Here is a 22726-nt window from a genome sequence, read left to right on the forward strand (position 1 = left end):
GGTTTGTTTATTCCAAACTCATGTTACAAACTTGTTGCTATTGTGGCACTGTTAAGAGTTAACTATGTAATCTTGAATCAATAGCCCAATCTCTGTAAAAAATGAAGACAATAATAGGTATTGCATACAACATTATTGTAAGGATTAAATTAGATAAAAGTAGGGTATTCAGCACAGTGCCTGGCCATGCAGAAAGCAAAAAAATAAATAACTAGCACTTTAAATTTTAAAGTAAGTCAATTCACCTTGTAAACTGAAAAATGCTACACAGATATAAGCCATTTTTCTCAAACAATGAATAGCTAAAAAGTCACATTAAATGTATTTTAATATTAATATATGATAATACTTCTCCAATAGTTATATTTAAAGCATTTCTGTACTTAAATGTACACACATACTCATGTGTGTTTAGCATTTAAGTTGCTAAATACTTCCAGGGAAAAGCTAGCAGGGAAAGATATATTTTCTAATCCCTAATTATCCAAATTAATCAAATTATTTTCTAATGTAACATGTTGATTAAAGTACAAATTTGCATCTAAATCTTACAATCTTTCACCTATAAGGCAAAAAAACCCTACCTTTTCTTCTTTTTCAATTTCAAGTTGCTTCTCAATGGACAAAAGTTCGTTTTTTAGATTTGCTAGTTCAAGCTCCTAAAGAAAAGAAACATGCAGTTTTTAAGTACTTCCATATATTTCTCAAGACAACAAAAACATAAACTAGGACTCAAGTAAATTCAACTCTCTATACAGAGAAATAAACTCATCACAAAATATCCTTTAAAAACCTACAGTTATGAAGGTTGCTAGTTGAATATAACTGGATTTCATTTAAACAAGTCTTTAATATAAACTCATCACAAAATATCCTTTAAAAACCTACAGTTATGAAGGTTGCTAGTTGAATATAACTAGACTTCATTTAAACAAGTCTTTAATAGTTTTCTTTAAAGAAAGATTTAATACCATATCTCACCAAAGATGCTTTCATTGATGATTGTTCTTGTTCTTTGCTCTTATAAAGTCCTAATTCTGAGTCTCTTTCTTCAACAATTTTATCATATTGGTGCTATATTAAACAAAGAAAATTGGTTTAGGTCCATTAAAACTGAATTGTCTTTGATATCCTAATATTTAATATTTGAAGAAAGTGATACTTATAAGTTTGTGTGTATATTTATACATATTTCAATTATATATATTTCAATTATATTATGTATATTTCAATTTTTTCATTCAAACAACTTGAACAGTCTTGAAAATATACTAACAGAAGAGCAAGAAATAACTCCTTTTAATTAGAAACACTGAATTTCATCATTTAAAAAATATAGTAGAAACACCCAGAATTCTTAGAGAAGTGGCTGATTCAAAATCTGAGAGAGGATATACAAAATGAACTTTGAAAATTTTGCCATGACAAAGAGAAAGTTATCAGAGACTAGCAGAGTCAAGTCAAAAAGACTTGCCAGTCAGCTTGAAGAGGTTCCCACTGGTCAAAGGAAGGATAATTTGAGAATCAATATGGATAAAAATTTCACTGAACAGAAACATAACATGCTTAAATCTATGAGTTCATAATATTATTCTAATTATTTTTTTTTAAATCTTCATTGGTTACCTCATAAAAATGTTAGATTCTAGCAAAAATTTTTATAAATGAAGAGGTAGATACAGCCTACCTCTTCTCCAAGTCTAAAGGGGACAGGCCTACTTTCCTAATAGAAGTATTACTCTAAACAACAATAAAAAACAGAGGACACTCACATACACAACCAACATTAAGTCTATCATCTACTTATTACTTTATTAAAAAAATTTTAGTGTTAGGTATACACAGAAAATACAAATATTAATAAGAAATATACCCTAGGTATATTCCTTAAATAAAAGACAGAAAGTGCAATGAGACTACTAGAATTCAGAAAGAATGATTACATCTATCTAAAATATATAAGGATATTTACTCAAGGAAATGGCACCCAAGCCACTGTATGATTAAAATCTAAACTTAGAAAAAGGGGATCTAAAGTATTCCAACTGTATTAGTCACTGTTGTACAGATAATAATTTTTCCTAAGAAATCAGAATATTTTGTGTCCACCACTTTTGACCAGAAATAAGGCCCCAATAAATAATTTTTATGACATAAAGTTACCTTATGTTTTTCCATAAGTGCTACCATTTCAGCTATTTTATGTTGACATCGTATATCAATTTCCTTCTGTAATTTTACTGCTTCATCAGCTATTACTTTTGCCTTCTCAACCTGTCATATTAAAAATTTCTTAAAATTAACACACAAAACCAAATTAAACTTAAATGTAAAAAGCATATGCTCTACTTATATAAAATGCAAAATTCAAGCACTAGGAAATTAGAAAAATAAGTAGAAAATGTACTCTATTTTGGTATTTTATGGTATTTTGTCAAGTGAAATGACAATGAAACACTGATATTTAATCTTTTAAAAAAGTATATGCTACTGAATACTCAAGTATTTAGAATAATAAGGATACTTTTAGCTTCTATCAAAACTGATAAGTCACTAATACAAATTTATCAAAAATTCTTAAAAATCACAAGTTAAAAACTGAGAATATTACTTTTTTCTTCAAATGCTAAAAAACATAGAATTGTAGTATAAGTTCTAAACACAGTGAGATTTTCCTACCTCTCCCATAAGATTTTCTTCTGATATCTTTTTGTCCTCAATTTCTTTTTGATAGTTGTCAGACATTTCCTCAAATTTTTGTTTGGTACTTTCTAGTTCTAACTCTAATTTATTGATCTTTAAGTAAAAAAAATAGCATGAATATTAGTAAATGCTGTGGATTACTTGAAATATTCCATATTCATTTTGTGTTTTGTGAATCTTAGATAACTTATTATGGAATAATGATTGGATCATTTTCCTTATATTTCTCATATGGTAAGACATGCTTTATTTTTCACAAAGTCTATCTTGTCACCTAAAATATGTAGACTTGATAAGTAATACAAAATAAGCATTCACATATTTATTTTTGAAGAATTCAATAATATTTAAATTGGTCAATTTTAAATCCACATATTTTATTACAATAAGTGCCTATTCCATTTGGATAGAAAACTCACATATTCAAAGAAAAAGCATACTCTAATGAAATTTTCTGTAAAAAGGAAATACCCTCAATTCTATTGTTTTCACATACTTTGTATGAATATTCACTGAGCTGTACAACTCAAATGTAATCATTGTCAATAGAGAAGAAGGGCCCTGGATTAGCACTCACACTCCAGGTTCACTTTTATCTTAGGGCAGGGATGAATTAGAACTGGGGAAGGGTGGACATGGCAGGGACAGAAATTGGGAAAGGAAGGCATGGGTAATTTAACAATGAATCAGATTGTACTCTTTATCCATGAATCAGTCATCAACTCTAAGATACGGAATATTACCAATTTTTTAGACTGCATTTTGATTCATTGTACACAAATGGGGTACATCATTTCATTTCTATGGTTGTACACAATGTAGGTTCATACCATTCATGTAATCATACATGTACATAGGGTAATGATGTCTGTCTCATTCCACCATTTTTCATACCTCCCCTCCCTCTCATTTCCATCTACATAATCTAATGTTCCTCCATTCTTCTCCTCTCACCCCTGACCCCCCAACCCTCATTATATACCATCCTCTACTTATCAGGGAAAACATTCAGCCTTTGGTTTTTTGGGATTGGCTTATTTCACTTAGCATGATATTCTCCATTGCTGGTGGAGTTGCAAATTGGTGCAGTCACTCTGGAATGCAGTATGGAGAATCCTCAGAAAACTTGGAATGGCACCACTTTTTGACCCAGTTATCCCACTCCTCGGTTTATACCCAAAGGACTTAAAATCAGCATACTACAGTAACTCAGCCACATCAATGTTTACAGTAGCTCAATTCACAATAACTAGATTGTGGAACCAACCTAGATGCCCGTCAACAGATGAACGGATAAAGAAACTGTGGTATATATACACAATGGAATATTACTCAGCCAAAAATAATAATATTATTATGGAATATTACCAATATTGATAAAGGCTTCTGAGTATCCCTTTTCATTAGTTTTCCCCTACTGCCCCCTCAAGTGTAACAAATATTCTTCGTACTTATAAATAAATATTCTTTATTCCCATGCTCTTCTTTATAACTCTATTTCACAATTACATATCCCTAATATCTGTTTTTGAACTTTGTATAAATGTTTTCACAGTGCCTGTATTTTTTGTCTTGCTTTTTTCTTTCACAGCATGTACTAGATAGTTATGAATGTAAACCACATTCATTTCCTCTGGATAGTAGTGTTCCATTATATTAACATAACACAGCTTTCTTTATGTATTTTATTCTTCATAGATGCTTTAAATGTTCTTGTAAACATCTCCTAAGTGCAAAAGTATAGCATTTATAACATATGCCTAGAGAACTGCTGGGTCACAGGGCAGGTTACATGTTCCACTTTATAATTAAGTACATGTACTAATTTAAATTCCCATCAACAGTGTTATGACTTCTACATCCTTCACAAATTCATCAATAATTGATAGTGTAGGATGAAAGAATTTGAAGTTTTGTCATTTAATTTGCATTTTCTTGATTATTGAACATTATATATTTAACTCTTCATGTTTGCTGTCCTGTGAAGTCTCTGTTCATGTCTTTCACCCATTTATCTATTTGGTGTTTCATCTTTTCTTAATGACTTGTGAGCAATCTTTTTTAATTATAGGATTCAAATACTTTTTTCATCCTACAGTTGGCTCTTCATATCCATAGGTTCTGTATCAGTGGATTCAACCAACCTCAAATCTAAAATATTAGGGAAGAAATCTTCACAAAACATATACAGACTTTTTCTGGTCATTATTCCCTTAAAAATACAGTACAACCATCTATATAGCATCTATACTGTAATATGTATTTTATAATAATCTAGAAATGATTTAAGTATATGGGAAGATATAAATAGCTTATGTGCAAATTCTATGCCATTCTGTATAAAGAACATCCACAGATCTTGTTATCTGAGGGACATCCTGGAATCAGTCCCCTGTGGATAACATGTATATTAAATATTTCTCCCAGTTTGAGATTTGTTAATTAAATAGAAGTTATTAATTAGAGCATATATGAATTTATCAATGTTTTCAAATAAGGTTGTATTTTATCTTGTTTAGAAGTTCTTTATCACCAGATCACTAAGATACTCTCCATATCTTCCTCAAATGTTTTGAAATCCTACCTTTCACATTTACATCCTTAAGGAATTCTTTTCTGTATACTTAGCATAAGGACAAAATAGTCCAATGTCCCAGAACAACATTGCTGCAATGCAATCTCTGTATTATTTCAGATTTTCATTTACTCATGGATTATTTTCTAGACTCTTCCATCAACTAATTTGACTACCTTTGTGTCAATGTCACATTGTCTTAATTACCTCAGCTATGTAAATAATCTTCATATCTGGTAGGACACACTTCCCTCCCTTGTCCTTCCTACAGATTGCCTAGTTGATCTTGGCCAGCTGTTCTTAGATAGATATTTTAGAATCAGCTTGTTGGATTCTGACAATAAAAACTCCTGATGAAACTTCACTTGAATATGTGTATCAATTTGAAGTAAACTAGCATTTTCATTTACACATAAATGGCATATTTTTAAAATTACATTTTACAATTTATTTTTGTAATTGCTGCAGGTGTTTTAAGACTAGTAATGATTTCTACATAATGAATAAGTACCTAACAACTTAACAGATATAATGTTGTATTAATTCATATAAGTTTTCTACATACAAAACTCCCACATTAAACCACCTAAGTTTGAAGTTTGCCTTATCAAAGATTTTAAATCACTAATTTGATTTATTCACTAGGACAATCTAGGCTATTTCTTCTTGAGTTTTTTTTTTTTTTTTTTGTCAATCTATAACTCTTTCTTCAAATATATTGGCATTATGATATTCACAGTACAGGTTTTCATTAACTTTAGACTTTCATAAATTTATGCTGTAATTTCTAGATTCATAGAACTGTGGTTAGAGGACATATATACTCCATCTGACTTCAGTCCTTTGACATTTATGGAAGATATATATTTATATTTATCGAGTCTGTTAGTCTGAAAGTTCATAATAAGTATGTTTCCCTCACTTTTAATCTAAAAAATCCCCATTTTCCAGCATTCTTACAAGTATGTTATAAACTTAATTAAAGGTAGAACAGTTATCTTCTCAGCACTTCAGAATATTTTCCCACTATTTTCTGACTTCCATTGTTTGTTGGAAGACATCCATCTCCTACTATTCTTTCATTAGTGATCTTTCATTGTTCTCTAGCTACTTTCAATACCCTAATGTGTCTGATATTCTCTAGTTTTACTAAATCTAGATGTGGATTTCTTTTTATTTTTCCTGCTTTAGTATAAACCTCTTTCTATAGATCTGTGAATTCATGTCTTTCATCAGTTCTAAATATTCTCAGTAATTATTGCCTCTCCACAATTGGTTCTACTATTTCCTTCTTCCTAGACAATACGAAACCCTTAGAAAAACAAATTCGTTATAATAAAAGACAACAGTAACATTATAATAGCATATAAATTAAACATGAGACATAAAGGAGATAATGAATTCTAAGGCCAAAATATACCAGTAAAACAAAGATTTCCAGAGTGGATAAAATTATAAACTGCAACTATATGCTATTTATAAGAGACATATAGAAACATAAAAATGCAGAAAGAACAAGTAAAATGGATTTAAAAGACATACCATGCAAACATTAAACAGAAGAAAACTGGTATAATTATGATAGAAAAACTGTTCTAGGACAAGAAACACTGCTAGAAATAAAGTCAGTATCCTTGTTTTAATAAAAATTTCTATTATATATAAATACAGAAAACACATTAAATGGGCATATACAGTTCCATCTTCTAAAAATTAGTAAAAGTCACATAATAATATGGCCTTAAAACAAAGAAAAATTGAATCACACACAACAGCACATGCTGGTAATCCCAGCTACTTGGGAATTAGAGGATTTCAAGTTCACTTCAGCCTACACAATTTTTATTTTCAAAATTGTTGAGTCCTTTGAAAGTTCACTTATATTTTACAAGAAATTGGTCAAATTGGTTTTTGTACTATGGATAAACCCAAGGGCACTTTACCACTCAGTGACATCCCCTAACTGCCCTTTTTATTTTGAGACAGGGTCTCAAAACTTGTTGCTGAAGCTGCCCTTGAACTTGTGATCCTCCTGCCTCAGCTTCCCAAGTCACTAGGATTATAGGCCTGGACCTATTTTTTAAAAAGACTACTGGAAATGTGATGGGGATTAACTGAGTATCTAAATAATGAAGGCAAATCTGAAATCTTAAAAATATTGAAATGTCCAATTAACATAGCATATTATTTACAGAGGTTTTCTTTAATTGGTTCTCAGGAATGTTTTAAACTTTCTAGTGTAAAATGTGTTGCATATATTTGATCAGTTATCTCTATTGTATGGATTTTGGTGCTACTCTAAATGGTATTATGCTTTAAAATTCATTTTTCAAGTAGTATCTGTTTATATACAGAAATGTAAATGATTTTTGGTCATTGGTTTTTACCATGGAACTCTGTCAATTACTTGCCAATATATTACTTGCTAATATATTAATTGCTTGTCAATTACTTGCTAATATATTACTTGCTAATATAGTAGTGACTTTGTAAAAATGCTAAAGTTCTTAATGTAGAAAATATGTCACTCATGAAGAGACAGTTCTGCATATTCCTTTCTAATCTGTATATCTTTCATTTTCTTGACTTAATTGTACTAGCTAGAACCTCCAATGATACAATACTGAATAGAAGTAGCAAGAGCCAACATTATTATTTATATTAGAAGAAAAGCATTCAGTTTCGTCACTAAGTATGATGATGTAGTTGTAGATGTTTTGTAGATGCTCTTTTTCAGATTGAGTAAGTCCTCTTTCATTCCTAGTTTATCATGAATAAGTGTTAAATTTCGTCAAATACTTTTCTCCAATTATTAAAGTGATTATATGATTTTTCTCATTAGATGATAAACTAAATTATACCAAGTTTCAAATTTTAAACCAATCTTACATTACTAAGATAAATCCCACTTGTTTAATGTAATATGGTTTATATGTATTTACTGAAGTAGATTTACTAATATGTTATTAAAGATTTTTTATCTATATTCATAAGGACAAAAGGTTGTAATTTTCTTTTCTTGTAATGCCTTCATTAGTATTTGGTATCAAATTGGAAACAGTTCCCACTCTTCCATTTTTCAGGAGTCTGTGAAAGACTGGTATTATTTCTTACAGAAGTGTTTGACAGAATTCACCAGTGAAATCTTCCAGAACTAGGTTTTTATCTGGGAGATTTTTTTGTGACAAATTCAGTTTCCAAAATAGGTAAATAAGAAGTTGAGTGCAGTGGCACATGCCTGTAATCTCAGTGATTCAAGAAGCAGAAGCAGGAGGATTGCAAGTTTGAGGCAAGCCTCAGCAACTTAGCAAGACCTTGTCTCCAAATAAAAAACAAAAAGGGAGCTGAAATGCAGCTCAGAGGTAGAGTGCTCCTGGATTCACTCCTTAGTACCAAAGATAGGGATGGAGGTAGGTAGGTGGGTAGAAAATTTGTCCATTTTATCTAAGATTCACATATCTTGGCATGAAATAAAGTAATCTGTGGCATTCTCTTATTAGACTTTGAATAGCTGTAGTATCTACACTAATAATATCCTCTTTCCACCTTAAGTAAAATTTATATTCTCCTCCCTCCCCCATCTCTTTCTCATGGTCACCCCTGCTAGGAGCTTATCAACTTTATTCATGTTTTCAAAGAATTAATTTTTACTTCACTTATGTTTTTCTATGTCTCATTTCTTTGATCTCTATATTTAATATTTCCTTTTGTGAACTTTCTGTGGATTTAATTTGCTCAAAGTTTTGTTTCAAGATGGAAATCTAGATCATTTCTTTTTTTTCTAAAATAAACATTTAAATCTACAAATTTCCTTCTAAGAACTGGGTTAGCTGCATCCCACAAATTTGATATTTTATTTCTATCATTCAGTTTAAAATAATTTCTACTTTTTCTCCTTCTTCTCTGGTCTCTAAATTATTTTCCAGTATATTTCAACTCCAAATATTCTGACTTTTCTAGATATTTTATGGATTATTATTTCCAATTTCACTCTGTTATGCAGAGAGAACTTTCTTTGTAAGACTTCAATCTTTTGAAATGCATGGAGGCTACAGCCCAGCATATGGTTTATATCTTAGTAAATGTGCACTTTAACAGGATTTACCATTTCTGGTATAGTGTTCTATAAATGTCAATTAACTTAAAGTAGATAATAGTGTTGTTCATATTGTCTATATCCTTAGAGATATTTTACTCATTGAAAAAGGGGTATAATAATCTCCAACTATGATTATGAAATTCTTTCTTATTTTAGATTTTTAAGTTTTTGCTTTATACGTGTTGAAGTTCTATTATGTGCAAATATATTCATGATTGGTATATATTTCTGATGAACTGACATCTTTATCATTATGAAATACCTCTCTTGGGCTTTGAAAATATTCCTTGCCTCTGTATCTATTTTTGTTATTAAAATTATTACAACAGGTTTCTTATGGTTACTGTTGGCATGATATATAGTATACTTTTCTTCATTTTTCTACTGTCAACATCTTTTATGTTTTTAAATTAAATAACATTATGGCTCTCACAGGCAGTATATATTTGGTCTTGATTTTCTAATTCAGAACTGATAATATCTGCATTTTATTACTATATTAGTACACTGATATTTGATGTATAGGAATACCTCAGAGATATTATGGGTTTGATTCCAGACAACTATAATAAAGAAAATACCATGATAAAGTGAGTCATACAAAATTTCTAATTTCCTGGTACATATGAAAGTTTTATTTAAAACATATTAAGTGTCAAATAGCACTGTCTTTAGAAAGTTTACATCTCTAATTTAAAAATATGCTAGGGCTGGGGACATAGCTCAGTGGTAGAGTGCTTGCCTAGCATGTGTGAGGCCCTGAGTTCAATCCCCAGTACAAAGAAATTTAAGAAATAAAAAACCCAACAAATAGAATAAATTAAAAATAACTTATTGCTTTAAAATGCTAATGGTCATCTCGACTATTGGAAAAAAATGGCATGATGAATTTGCTCAGCATATGGTTACCACAAGTCTTCGATTTGTAAAAAACAGAACTGATTCAAAATGATGGGACAGAAAAAGGCTGCATTCCTAGTTGCTCTGTGGCTCAGAGTACTGTACTCAGCAAGGCAGGTGAAAGAGAGATTTCACTAAAATTCAATATTGGACTTGTAGAGACTTAGAAATTTGGGTATATTAAACAAAGAATAAAGTGTACATTTGGAGCCAAGCCAGTTGTAGTAATAGCAGTGGTAGCAGTCCTGGTTTACCACAGAAGGAGGGAGAAGAATGAGAGATACACAGATTTGGTATGGAAAAACCTCAGATCAGAAAAGCATCCTGAACTTAGCTGATAAAGAGGCGTCACTGTGCACTGGTGCTTGAAAATTGCTCTCTGCCTTTCAACTGACCATGGACAGTTAAGGAGGGAGCTATGCTGCAGTTGCTGCTGCAGGACCTGGAAAATCATAGTAAATACTGTCACACTGTTGTGGTAAGTGCCTATCATGTGGCCTAGGGTGGACCTAGGAGAACATGAGTGAAGCAGGCACAGAGAATATTGTACCAGGGGGATTCAAGTCAGAAAAGTAAAGGTGAGCCAATTTGCTTCTCCTTTGAGTTTGGCAGCTCACATGATCCGCTGAAGCAGGTCAGGAATCTGAAAAGGTGGGTATAAATACACTCAGGGACTGTCTGGGAAGGCTGTATTCATGGGTAGCAGAGTGTGTGGAGAACTTGCTCTCCTGCCCCATGAGTAGAATTCTTGGTAGGCTCTTGAGATCCAGACACTCAACAGAGATTGCAACTGCCAAGCCCTAGAGGAGTGTGTTGATCAAATCTCTCCAGTGCAGACATCACCCCAACAAAGTCTCTCAGACCTGATTAGACCTAAGCCCTACCCAGTAGAACTCCCTCATAGAAATCTGAAGCAGTCCCACACTGGGAGTGTACCCATCTGATATGTGCAGACAAAACTCCAACTGATGGTACTTCCCACTCCATCCCACCTCCTACTGATGAGAAGGGCAGCTGAGACTTATTTCAATTAGCTTCAGTCCTAAGGCCAATCCAATGGGCAACTCAGAGAGCAATACAAAAAGAGGAAAGGATTACACATAAATACAGTTATCTCATACTAGACAAAGGTACCAAAAATATTCATTGGAAAAAAAAGATAGCCTCTTCAACAAATAGTGCTATGAAAACTGTAAGTCCATATGTAGCAAAATGAAATTAAACCCCTAACTCTCATCCTGCACCAACTCAACTTAAAGTGAATCAAAGACCTAGGAATTAGACCAGAAACTCTACACATACTACAAGAAAATGTAGGCCCAATACTCCAACATAATGGCTCAGGAACTGACTTTCTTAACAAGATCCTTAAAGCATAAGAAGTAAAATCAAGAATAATAAATGGGACAGCATCAAACTAAAAAGGTTCTTCACAGCAAAGGAAACAATCAAGAACATGAAAAGAAAGCCTACGGATTGAGAGAAAATCTTTGCCACCTGCACCTCAGATACGGTATTAATTTTCAGTATATAGAAAGAATTCAAAAAACACCAAAAAAACCCCCTAACAACCCAATCAAAGGAACTTAACAGATACTTCTCAAAATAATAAATACAAATGGTCAGCAAATTAAAAATACACTGAGATTCCATCACACTCTAGTCAGAATAGCAATTATCAAGAATATAAGAAACAATAAATACAATGAGGATGTAGGAAAAAGGGTACACTCATAAATTGTTGATGGGACAACAAATTGGGGCAACCACTCTGGAAAGTAGTGTGAAGATTCCTCAAAAACTAGGAGTGGAACCACCATTTGACTTAGCTCTCCCAGTATACTTCCAGTATATATATAAAAGATCTAAAATCAGCACACTACAGTGACACAGCCACATCAATGTTTATAGCAACACAATTTAAATAGTTAAGCTATGGGGCCAACCTATGTTCTCTTCAAAGGATGAATGGATAAAGAAAATGTGGTATATATATTCACAATGGAATATTACTCGGACATAAAGAAGAACGAAATTATGGAATTTGCCAGTAGATGGAAGGATCTGGAGACTACCATGCTAAGTGAAATAAGCCAATTTCAAAAACCAAAGGTTATTTTCTCTGATATGTGGAAGCTAACCCACAAAAGGGGAATGGGGGGTAAGAGTAGAATTTCAGTAGATTAGACAAAGGGGACGATGCAAAAAAATGGGGATAGGAAAAAGAGAGTTGAATGAATCTGACATAATTTTCCTATGTACACATATGAATACACCATAATGAATCTCACCATAGTGTACATTCACTAGAATGGGGTCCTAATTAGAGTAATATATTTTCCATGTTTGTGTAAGCATATCAAAATGGATTCTACTATGATATAAAACCAAAAAGAATATAAATTAATTAATTTTTGGAAGGGGTTAACACCCCTAATCCTTGCTCACTCTCGATACCACCTCAAAAAAGAAACAGAAAGAGACAGGTTGGCATGGACAGTGACCATCCATTCTTGTCAACAATTTGACAATCTCAGTGGAGACAATTCCTTTTCAATAAAAATCTTTTTTTTTCTTTATGTGTATCTTTGTGTAAGAGAAGATTCCTGTTCTGTTGATTGATTCAAGTCATAATTATTCCTTTTTGTTTCCTCATTTTTAGCATTTTTAATGTGGTTATTTTTCCTTGCCTTGTCTTTCGAAGGTTAGGGTTTTTGGTTTGTATATTTCAGTTTGGTTTTGTACTGTTTTCATTTGTTTATCTTGTTTTTCTTTTCTTTTTTAAGTCAGTTTGAAATTTTTTTTTGTTTCTGTTTGTACATGAAGTAAAGGCATACCATTTGTGTAATCATACATTTACATAGGGTAATGGTGTTTGATTCATTCTGTTATTTTTTCCTTCCCCCTAACCCCTTCCACCCCTCTTTTCCCTCTATATGGTCCCTCCTTCCTCCATTCTTGTCCCCCTCCCACCCCCATTATGTGTCATTATCCACTTCTCAGCAAGATCATTCGTCCTTTGGTTTTTTGAGATTGGCTTATCTCACTTAGCATGGTATTCTCCAATTTCATCCATTTGCCTGCAAAAACCATAATTTTATCATTCTTTATGGCTGAGTAATATTCCCTTGTATATATATACCACAGTTTCTTTACCCATTCATCAATTGAAGGACATCTAGGTTGGTTCCACAATCTGGCTATTGTGAATTGAGCAGCTATGAACATTGTTGTGGCTGTGTATCTGTAGTATGCTGATTTTAAGTCCTTTGGGTATAGGCCAAGGAGTGGGATAGCTGGGTCAAATGGTGGTTGCATTCCAAGCTTTCTGAGGAATCTCCACACTGCTTTCAGAGTGGCTGCACTAATTTCCAACCCCACCAGCAATGTATGAGTGTACCTTTTTCCCCACGTCCTCGCCAACACCTATTGTTGCTTGTATTCTTGATAATCGCCATTCTAATTGGGGTGAGATGGAATCTTAGGGTAGTTTTGATTTTGAAATTTTTATTGGTTAACAATTGCCACACATCCTTCCCACCACCATCCTACTATTCCTGAATTTAATTTGCAAAGGGAAGCAGAAAACAAAAAGAATCTCTTATGTACTCAACAAAATTGAAGAAGTGGGAAAAAATATGCTTACAGTTACTGAAAATAAAGTTTGTCTCAGTTAATAGAAGATTTTTCTTTGTATATATTTTTAAATAGTTTTATTTTCCATTTAGGAACTTTGGAAAATACCTATTTATAATGTTTGGAAGGGTATCCCATTTTGTAATAGGTGGTCTTCCAGATTCCTTTCAAATGGTGTTCACATTTCCTATAAATCAATACTATCTGAATACTTCTATTCAGTTTTCTGACATTTTATCAAGAATTTGTAGAGAGGTAAGAAACCTTGCCTGATTAGTTTCCTCAATGCAGTCGTTTGAGATCATCTCATCCAAAATGATGTGTACTTTATCCAAATTAAACATTATATCTAGTATATCTAATTCACTTACTTGGCTGAAGTACTCATCTAAAACTTCCACAAAATTATGGATGAATTCATAAATAGCCATCTAATTCTCAGTGTCATTAACTCCAACCACAATGAAGAGAGTTGCTTATTGCCTATATATCAGCTTAAAATCCTAATATTCAACGAAAGAGCACTATTTATTGAATGGAGAGAGACAGCTCTTTATGACTTCTGTTTCCAGAAGTGTACACTTATTAATCTCCACATGCTCATAGTACTTAGAAAGTCAGGTCTGCCCTTGTTTATTCACCATAAGGAAAAATTTTATCATTTTTTTCCTGGTCAGTGTTTTTCCAAATAAAGTTTAAAAGTTATGGCAAGGGATGGCTGCAATTGAAACCTTGCTGGGGTCATGTGTGGGATGGCTGCTGAGGCGGGATTCCCAGCCCAGTGCTGAGCGGGGCCAGGATTCCCTTCAGTCCAAGCCCCCTCCTTGGGAGGCCAAGAGGAACATACCTGTGCAGCCTCTTCCTTTTCTTATCCTGCTAACCACTAAATTCCACTGTTCTCTCTTCCTCTCTCCCTTTACTTCGTTTCTCCTATTTTTCTCCTCCTTCCTTATCTTATACTATCACCTGCTACATCTTTTCTGCATTCTCTCTGTTCACTTTTTTGAAATTATAAACTCTTTTTACCTTCCTAACACATTCTTTTAATTAACTGTATTTTACCATCTTTTAGAACTAATTGATTTATGTAACTCCTGCCCCCATCATTAATACTGATGCAATTATTACTGCTATGGATGACAAAGTTGACAACTGCTGTTTGCTTTAAAGCCAGATCTAGTTCATGGTTATTGTTTTTACTATTGACAAGTGCTGACCACACATTTCCATATTTTGTGGTAATGTTGTATATGTCATAATAAAAACTGGGTATTTATTTTAATGCTATATATAGTTTTCATTAGTTGTTGATATTGTTTATTTAGCTTTATTTGGTGAGATATTTGGCTGGGAATCTATAGAGACACTCCAAGTTTGCAGGGTAGAAACTCTGCTACTGAAATTAACTCAGGGTCAGTCGCAGTCACAGAGCGAGCTGGTTGGTGAGTCAGGCCGCCTGCATCGCGGAGCAGGCAGGCACCCAACCTGCCTGCCTTGGGGAGCTAGGTGGCAGGCAGCCAACCCGCCCGACCACCAGGCCAAGGACAGACGCCATCACTGAGCGACCCCACCTGACCCCTGCACCAGGGACATCACAGTCCTGGAGCAAGCTGGCAGGTGAGTCAGGCGGCCTGCACTGTGGAGCTAGTCAGAGGCTTCTTTATACGCTGGTGCAGGCATTTCAAATTGTTCCTGAGGGCGTGGCCATCATCATTGGAAGGGCAGCTCCCTTCCTGAGACACCTACAGGAGGCTAGAGGACCTTTGACAAGACCCAGGAGTCAAGAAGAGGAGGTACTGAGAGACTCGGGACCAACTTAGAACCACTGGGTGAGTCTCTCCCACTGGTCGGGTTCCCCAGATGGGGCAGTAGTCCCGAAATGCAGGGAACTTTGTGGAGTAGAGGCCCAGTGAGACTCCCCTGCTGGAGCCGAGAACCCAGTCAACCAGGAGCATTGCAGAGGAGGGCCGCACAGAGAGAGGCTTCGACGCAGAGTGAGGGTTCGAGGCCCAGGTGGTAGCTCCGGTCCCCAGGGAACATAGAGGACTCAGAGAGGGAGTCCTTCACAGGGACAGGCTACTCAGCCCACGCAGTAGATCAAGACCCTTGGGAACATCACAGAGGAGGACTTCCAAGTCCAGGTGGTAGTTCTGGACCAAAGGGAACTGCTCAGAGGAGAGCTGCCTAGTGAAACTCCCCTACCAAGTGAGGAAGCCTCACCTAATGGGCGAGGCTTTCCCACCAGGACAGTAGAACCAGAGACACAGACCCAGATCAGACGTGCCCCAGTCTGCAGTTTAGTCCCCCTTTGGATGATCATCAGTCAACAAGTGGAGGCGCCTTTGCCCACTGACAGGGAATATACCCCACCTGAAGGCCACCACCCCTAGAGGGGCAGCTTCCTAGTAGAGCACTGCATTATCAAGTTCCTCCAAGACTTCAGGCTACTGAAGGCTAAAAGTTGAGTTATTGGAAATCTACAAAGATAATATTAGTCAATAGAGGAAATCTGCAATATCCCAGAGTTTCACTACTAGAGGGGTAGATACCTGAGCAATATGAGAAAACAAGGAAGGAAAATGTCCCAAACAAACCTAGACAGTATAGCAATAAAATCCAATGACAACATGACAGAAGAAATGTCAGAAAGGGAGTTCAGAATGTACATAATTAAAACGATCAGGGAAGCAAACAAGGAGATGAAAGAGCAAATGCAGGCATTGAAGGATGAGATGAAAGAGCAAATGCAGGCATTGAATGAACGCACCAACTGACAGTTAAAAGAGAAAATATAGGAAGCAAAAGATCATTTAAATAAAGAATTACAGACACTGAAAAAAAAAACTGAAATCCTTGAAATGAAGGAAACAATAAATCAAATTAAAAACTCCTTAGAAAGCATAACCAATAGGATAGAACACCTGGAAGACAGAACCTCAGATATTGAAGACAAAATATTTAATCTTGAAAACAAGGTGACCAAACAGAGAAGATGGTAAGAAATCATGAACAGAATCTACAAGAATTATGGGATATCATAAAAAGGCCAAATTTAAGAATTATTAGGATTGAGGAAGGCACAGAGAAAAAATCCAAAGGAATGAACAACCTATTCAATGAAATAATATCAGAAAATTTCCCAAATCTGAAGAATGAAATGGAAAATCAAATACAAGAGGCTTATAGGACACCAAATACACAATATTACAACAGACCCAAACCAAGGCACATTATAATGAAAATACCTAACATACAAAATGAAGACAGAATTTTAAAGGCTTCGAGAGAAAAGAATCAAATTACATTCAGGGGGAAACCAATATAGATATCAGCAGATTTTTCAATCCAGACCCAAAAAGCTAGAAGGACCTGAAACAACATTTTTCAAGTCCTGAAAGAAAATGGATGCCAACCAAGAATTTTATACCCAGCAAAACTTACCTTCAGATTTGATGATGAAATAAAATCCTTCCATGATAAACAAAAGCTAAAAGAATTTACTGAAAGAAAGCTGGCATTACAGGACATTCTCAGCAAATATTCCATGAGGAAGAGATGATAAACAATGATGCAAACCAGCAACAAACTACCCTAAAGGACCAGCCAAATAAAGGAGAAACCAAGTCGTGTCAAAAAAAAAAAAAAATGAGCCAAATGACTGGGAATACAAATCATATCTCAGTAATAACCATGAATTTCAATGGCCTGAACTCATCAATCAAAAGACATAGATTGGCAGATTGGATTAAAAAGAAAGATCCAACAATTTGCTGCCTGCAAGAGACTCATCTCATAGAAAGATATTCCCACAGACTAAAGGTGAAAGGATGGGGAAAAACATACCATGCACATGGACCCAGCAAAAAAGCCAGAGTATCCATCCTCATATCAAATAAAGTGGACTTCAAGCCAGAGTTAGTCAGAAGGGATAAAGAAGGACATTTCATACTGCTTAAGGGAAGCATAAATCAGCAAGACATAACAATCATAAATATCTATGCCCCAAACATTGGCTCATCCATGTACGTCAAACAAATCCTTCTCAATTCCAGAAATCAAATAGACTACAACACAATAATACTATGTGATTTTAACACACCTCTCTCACCACTGGACAGATCCTCCAAACAAAAACTGAACAAAGAAACCATAGAACTCAATAACACGATCAATAATTTAGACTTAACAGACATTTATAGAATATACCATCCAACAAAGAACGAATACACTTTCTTCTCAGCAGCACATAGATCCTTCTCTAAAATAGACCATATTCTATGCCACAAAGCTAATGTTAGCAAGTAGAAGAAGATAGAGATACTACCTTGTATCAGATCATAATGGATTGAAATTAGAAATAAATGAAAGAGTAAAAAACAGAAACTACTCCAACACCAAAAGATTAAATAATACGCTACTGTATGATGAATGGATAACAGAAGACATCAGGAAGGAAATTAAAAAATTCTTAGAGGTAAATGAGAACAAAGAAACATCATATCAAAATCTCTGGGACACTATGAAAGCAGTACTTAGAGGAAAATTTATTTCATGGACTGCATTCAATAAAAGAAGAAAAAATCAACAAATAAACGACTTAACACTACAGCTCAAAGCCCTAGAAAAAGAAGAACAGACCAATATCAAAAGTATTAGAAGACAGGAAACAGTTAAAATCAGAACTGAAATCAATGAAATTGAAACAAAAGAAACAATCGAAAAAATTGACAAAATAAACAGTTGGTTCTTTGAAAAAATAAACAAAATTGATAAACCCTTAGCTACACTAACAAAGAGAAGGAGAGAGAAAACCCAAATTACTAAAATTCAGAATGAACAAGGAAACATCACAACAGACACGAGTGAAATACAAAACATAATTAGAAGCTATTTCGAAAATCTATACTCCAACAAAACAGAAAACCTCGAAGACATCAACAAATTTCTAGAGACATATGAATTACCTAAACTGAACCAGGAGGGCATACACAATTTAAACAGATCAATTTCAATGAAATAGAAGAAGTCATCAAAAGCCTACCAACAAAGAAAAGTCCGGGACAAGATGGGTTCTCAGCCAAGTTCTACAAAACCTTTAAAGAAGAGCTCATTCCAATACTTCTCAAAGTACTTCATTAAATAGAAGAGGAGGGAACCCTCCCAAACACATTCTATGAAACTAGTATCACCCTGATACCTAAACCAGACAGAGACACATCGAGGAAAAAAAATTTCAGACCAATATCCTTAATGAACATTGATGCAAAAATTCTCAATAAAATGTCAGCAAATCGCATACAAAAACATATTAAAAAGATAGTGCACCATGATCAAGTGGGTTTTATCCCAGGGATGCAAGGTTGGTTCAACATCTAGAAATCAATAAATGTCATTCACCATATCAACAGACTTAAAGTTAAGAATCACATGATTATTGCCATAGATGCAGAAAAAGCATTTAATAAAATACAGCATCACTTCATGCTCAAAACACTAGAAAAAATACGGATAGTGGGAACATTCCTTAACTTTGTAAAGGCCATCTACGCTAAGCCCATGGCCAATATCATTCTAAATGGTGAAAAACTGAAAGCATTCCCCCTAAAAACTGGAACAAGGCAGGGATGCCCTCTTTCACCACTTCTATTCAACATCGTCCTTGAAACTCTAGCCAGAGGAATTAGACAGACCAAAGAAATTAAAGGGATATGAATAGGAAAAGAAGAACTCAAACTATCCCTATTTGCTGATGACATGATTATATATTTAGAGGAAGCAGGAAATTCCACCAAAAAACTTTTAGAACTCATAAATGAATTCAGTAAAGTAGCAGAACATAAATTCAATGCTCGTAAATCTAGTGCATCTTTATTCATAAGTGATGAATCCTCTGAAAGAGAAATTAGGAAAACTACCACATTCACAATAGCCTCGAAAAAAATAAAATACTTGGGAATCAATCTCACAAAAGAGGCGAAAGACCTCTACAATGAGAACTACAGAACACAAAAGAAAGAAATTCAAGAAAACCTTAGAAGATGGAAAGATCTCCCATGTTCTTGGATAGGCAGAATTAATATTGTCAAAATGGCCATACTACCAAAGGTGCTATACAGATTCAATGCAATTCCAATTAAAATCCCAATGACATACCTCACATAAATAGAGCAAGCAATCATGAAACTCATTTGGAAGAATAAGAGACCCAGAATAGCTAAAGCAACCCTTAGCAGGAAGAGGGAAACAGAGCATATCGCAATATCAGACCTTCAACTATACTACAAAGCAATAGTAACAAAAATGGCATGGTATTGGCACCAAAATAGACGGTAGAGAATAGAGGACCCGGACACAAACCCAAATAAACACAATTTTCTCATACTAGACAAAGGTGCCAAAAATATGCAATGGAGAAAAGATAGCCTCTTCAACAAATGGTGCTGGGAAAACTGGAAATCCATATGCAACAGAATGAAACTAAACCCCTATCTCTCACCCTGCACAAAACTCAACTTGAAATGGATCAAGGATGTCAGAATCAGATCAGAGACCCTGCAACTTACAGAAGAAAAAGTAGGTCCAAATCTTCAGCATGTGGGCTTAGGATGAGACTTCCTTAACAGGACACCCAGAGCACAAGAAATAAAAGCAAGAATCATTAACTGGATAGATTCAAACTAAATAGCTTTCTCTCAGCAAAGGAAACTATCAGCAATGTGAAGAGAGAGCCTACAGAGTGGGAGAAAATCTTTGCCACTCATACTTCAGATAGAGCACTAATTTCCAGAATATATAAAGAACTCAAAAAACTCTACACCAAGAATACAAATAATCCAATCAACAAATGGGCTAAGGAAATGAACAGATACTTCACAGAAGAAAATCTACAAGCAATCAACACATACATGAAAAAATGTTCAACAGTAATAAGAGCAATGCAAATCAAAACTACCCTAAGATTCCATCTCATCCCAATTAGAATGGCGATTATCAAAAATACTAGCAACAACAGGTGTTGGCAAGGACATGGGGAAAAAGGTACACTCATACATTGCTGGTGGGGCTGCAAATTAGCACAGCCACTCTGGAAAGCAGTGTGGAGATTCCTTAGAAAACTTGGAATGGAAACACCATTTGATCCAGCTGTCCCACTCCTTGGTCTATACCCAAAGGACTTAAAATCAGCATACTACAGAGATACAGCCACAACAATGTTCATAGCTGCTCAATTCACAATAGCCAGATTGTGGAACCAACCTAGATGTCCTTCAATTATTGAATCAATAAAGAAACTGTGGTATATATACAATGGAATATTACTCAGCCATAAAAAATAATAAAATTATGGTTTTTGCAGGCAAATGGATGTAATTGGAGAATATCATGCTAAGTGAGATAAGCCAATCTCAAAAAACCAAAGGACGAATGATCTTGCTGATAAGCGGATGATGATACATAACAGGGGGGGTTAAGGGGAGCAAGAATGGAGGAAAGAGGGACTGTATAGAAGGATAAGAGGGGTGGGAGGGGTGGGGGAAGAAAAAAATAACAGAATGAATCAAAAACTGTTACCCTATGTAAATGTATGATTACACAAATGTTACGCCTCTAGTTCATGTACAAACAGAAACAAGATGTATCCCATTTGTTTACAATAAAAATGAATAAAAAAAAAGAAATTAACTCAAGTAAAAGCGCAACCTTACTCCACATACAAATTAATGACAATCTCCAGCTTTAATTTAATACAAAGAATACATGAGACAAAAATCCAAACAACCAGTAGCAATGGATAGTGTGGGCCCTCAGGTCCTACCTACAGACATCCACTGCTACAGAAAAAGAGGCTGTAGATACCACACTACAAGGGGCTTTCCATCTAGATCACTTTAGAACACTCTGGCAAGTGAAGACTGTGCCCTAAAAAAGTCCACACAGAAGAGCAGAAGAAAAATCCTTCCCAACAGATGCATAAAACCCAATATAGGAATACAAGAAATATGAAATGACAAAGTAACACAACACATCCTAAAGTTCATAATTTACTAGCAACTGGACCCAAAGACATTAGAGTGGATGAAATATCAGATGAAGAATCATTATAAAAATGATCAATGAATTCCAAGAGAACCCAGAAAAACAACTGAATAAATTATGAAAGTCAGTGAAGGACATGAATAAGAAATTCCATAAGGAGATAGAAATATTTTTAAATAACCAAACAGAAATCTTGGAAATTAAAGACAATAAATCAAATAAATTTTCAATTTAAAGTCTCTTTAATAGAGTAGACCATGCTGAAGACAGAATCTCAGAGCTGGAAAACAAAGTATCCAGACTTATTCAATTCAGACAGTATTAAAGAAAATAAGTAACCATGATCAGGTATACAAGAACTCTGGGACAACAGTAAGAAACCAAATTTAAGAATCACTGGAATTAAGGAGGGTTGTAAGATGCAGGTTAAGGGGATTAATAATCTCTTCAGGGAAATAACAACAGAAAATTTTCCAAACCTTCAGAATAAGATGAACATCTACTATACTACCTAAAGTGCTATACAGATTCAATGCAATTCCAATTAAAATCCCAATGATGTACCTTGCAGAAATAGAGCAAGCAATTATGAAATTCATCTGGAAGAATAAAAAACCTAGAATAGCTAAAGCAATCCTCAGTAGCAAGAGCGAAGCAGGGGGTATTGCAATACCAGATCTTCAACTCTACTACAAAGCAATAGTAACAAAAACGGCATGGTATTGGTACCAAAATAGACAGGTAGATCAATGGTACAGAATAGAGGACACGGACAC

The 22726-nt window shown here is 34.4% G+C and overlaps 1 protein-coding gene and 1 pseudogene across 2 annotated transcripts in view; both read right to left on the reverse strand.

Annotated features, from left to right (window-relative positions):
* The window catches only part of Sycp1 (synaptonemal complex protein 1), a 147917-nt gene that overhangs the window by 28390 nt on the left and 96801 nt on the right, over positions 1-22726 (reverse strand). The window contains exons 23-26 of one of the 2 annotated variants that reach the window (XM_047567216.1): positions 2680-2796; positions 2164-2274; positions 982-1074; positions 585-659 (exon numbers count right to left, since the gene is read on the reverse strand). In XM_047567216.1, coding sequence (XP_047423172.1) covers positions 585-659; positions 982-1074; positions 2164-2274; positions 2680-2796 — 396 coding nt within the window. The remainder of the gene's footprint in view (positions 1-584; positions 660-981; positions 1075-2163; positions 2275-2679; positions 2797-22726) is intronic. The other variant, XM_047567226.1, reaches the window with a different exon arrangement.
* On the reverse strand, positions 14132-14575 carry LOC124994906 (AP-4 complex subunit sigma-1-like; annotated as a pseudogene).

Source organism: Sciurus carolinensis, chromosome 1 (assembly GCF_902686445.1).
Source record: "Sciurus carolinensis chromosome 1, mSciCar1.2, whole genome shotgun sequence".
In the NCBI taxonomy this organism is placed as follows: Eukaryota; Metazoa; Chordata; class Mammalia; order Rodentia; family Sciuridae; genus Sciurus; species Sciurus carolinensis.